This window comes from Notothenia coriiceps, unplaced genomic scaffold, assembly GCF_000735185.1.
Source record: "Notothenia coriiceps isolate Sejong01 unplaced genomic scaffold, NC01 NC01_scaffold00022727, whole genome shotgun sequence".
Lineage (NCBI taxonomy): Eukaryota > Metazoa > Chordata > Actinopteri > Perciformes > Nototheniidae > Notothenia > Notothenia coriiceps.
This window is the reverse complement of record NW_011355428.1, coordinates 1-1,800: the sequence shown is the minus strand read 5'-3', so window position 1 is coordinate 1,800 and position 1,800 is coordinate 1. Positions and strand designations below refer to the sequence as shown.

At 42.6% G+C, this 1,800-nt stretch overlaps 1 protein-coding gene across 1 annotated transcript; it reads left to right on the top strand.

Moving 5' to 3' along the window:
• The first annotated feature begins 449 nt into the window (after positions 1-449).
• LOC104954063 (serine/threonine-protein kinase NLK-like) lies at positions 450-1,765 on the top strand. Its single transcript, XM_010781115.1, has 3 exons — positions 450-789; positions 903-996; positions 1,439-1,765. Exons 1-3 carry the CDS (start codon positions 450-452, stop codon positions 1,491-1,493), a joined length of 489 nt encoding a protein of 162 aa, XP_010779417.1. The 3' UTR covers positions 1,494-1,765.
• Positions 1,766-1,800: the final 35 nt, after the last annotated feature.

Here is a 1,800-nt window from a genome sequence, read left to right as displayed (position 1 = left end):
AAGTTGCCGCGAGCGCTAGGGGGCAGCACTTATAATTCTTTTAATAAAAAAAAAATTTTTTTTTTGTTTTCAGCGGCGCAGCGCCGCTGCTGAAAACATATAGGGGAAACACTGGACTGTGTTAGAGATTTACTTGCTACAGGGTGTACTTTGAGGGTTTGTGACTCTACAGACCGTTTACATGCAGAAAAACCTTCATAACACACAAGGGGACGGGTAATAACCAGAAAAGCATGACATGGGACCTTTAAGCCAGATAACTCGGAGATATTCAGAGTATGTTGAACTGGTTCCCTCATTTTGAAGTCAATGTTTTTTTGAACGTGATCGTGCAGTGTGCGATGCAGAGGGAGTAGTTGAATTAAGATCTGTGGTTGACACATAATGCGTCAGTCCAAAAAAATGTTCCAAAGTTAAAGTGGCTAAATGGGACAACTAAACATGGATGTATGAAGAGAACTGGTTACATTGTCAGAGGCGGGACCCTGGTCGTTCCTCTGAACGTTGCCTCTCGAGAGCAAAAGTACCCATACCTGGGCCCAAAAATAGCCAATACTCAACCAACTGTAACTAGTGTGTTTGGTCTCCAGTCGAAGAGGATCTCAGCGAAGGACGCCCTGGCCCACCCGTACCTGGACGAGGGTCGCCTGCGCTACCACACCTGCATGTGCAAATGCTGCTATACCACCTCCACCGGACGCGTGTACACCAGCGACTTCGAGCCCGTCACTAATCCCAAGTTTGACGATGACTTTGAGAAGAATCTCAGCTCTGTGAGGCAGGTCAAAGGTACGTTTACCTGCTGTTATTCACTTAATGGTGTTGCGATGAAGGACATGACTATATACAACTTCATTTGGATAACATGAGTAAGACATGCTGTCGGTGTTTCATCCTCTCAGAGATCATCCATCAGTTCATCCTGGAGCAGCAGAAGGGGAGTCGGGTGCCACTCTGCATTAACCCTCAGTCAGCTGCTTTCAAGAGCTTCATCAGGTGGGAATCTAGCTGAGATGATTTATGACCCAATTCCTAACCTGTAAAAGTGTAATGATATTGGGCTTCAGCATCAAACATGTCAACGTTTGTTTGTTTGTTGATTAAGGTCATTTGATGATGTGTAGTGCAACTCAATTAAAGACGTGAAAGGCCCAATAAAAGATGGAATAAAATAAAAATCTTTATATAAACAAAACAAGTTGATATAAAATGTAAAAGAATAATTTAAAAAAGCAAACACAAGGAGTTAATATAAAAAGTGGAATAAAATATCAAATAAGATGGAATAAAAATCTTTATAAAAAGTGTACACTGTACTACAATATTCTTTTAAATTAGAGGACCACATCAAAGGTAACCGCTACACATGTAACTAAGCACCAAACGTTAGAATACACTGAACAGCTGATACTAACCTCCCTCTGCCCTTGCTCCCCAGCTCCACGGTGGCTCAGCCCTCTGAGATGCCCCCCTCCCCACTGGTGTGGGAGTAGCTGCTGCTGCTGCATCCTCATCTTTCCAACACGCTGCTAGGCCGGGAACAGGAACGCCTCTCAACGTCTTCTATCGTCTGCGTAGCATTTCACTGGAGAACAGGACTCGCAGGTCTGCTGAAACATGAAACAAATGAAGAGAATCCACTGATAACTGCTTTATAGGGGTTAGAGGAGCCCGGTATGCAAATTAATGCTCTGTAGACCAAATCAGACTGTTTTAAACAAACTCATCTGGTTACTTCCAGGTAGATTACAGTTATTGTACTTTTGTTTAGCTATATATATATATATATATATATATATA

Bases quoted from the DNA above. Each gene is read 5' to 3' on its own strand.
- LOC104954063 (XM_010781115.1), top strand. From the start codon at position 450: ATGAAGAGAACTGGTTACATTGTCAGAGGCGGGACCCTGGTCGTTCCT. The intron at 790-902 runs GTACGTTTACCT...TCATCCTCTCAG, and splicing joins CTCTGTGAGGCAGGTCAAAG to AGATCATCCATCAGTTCATC. The intron at 997-1,438 runs GTGGGAATCTAG...CTTGCTCCCCAG, and splicing joins GCTTTCAAGAGCTTCATCAG to CTCCACGGTGGCTCAGCCCT.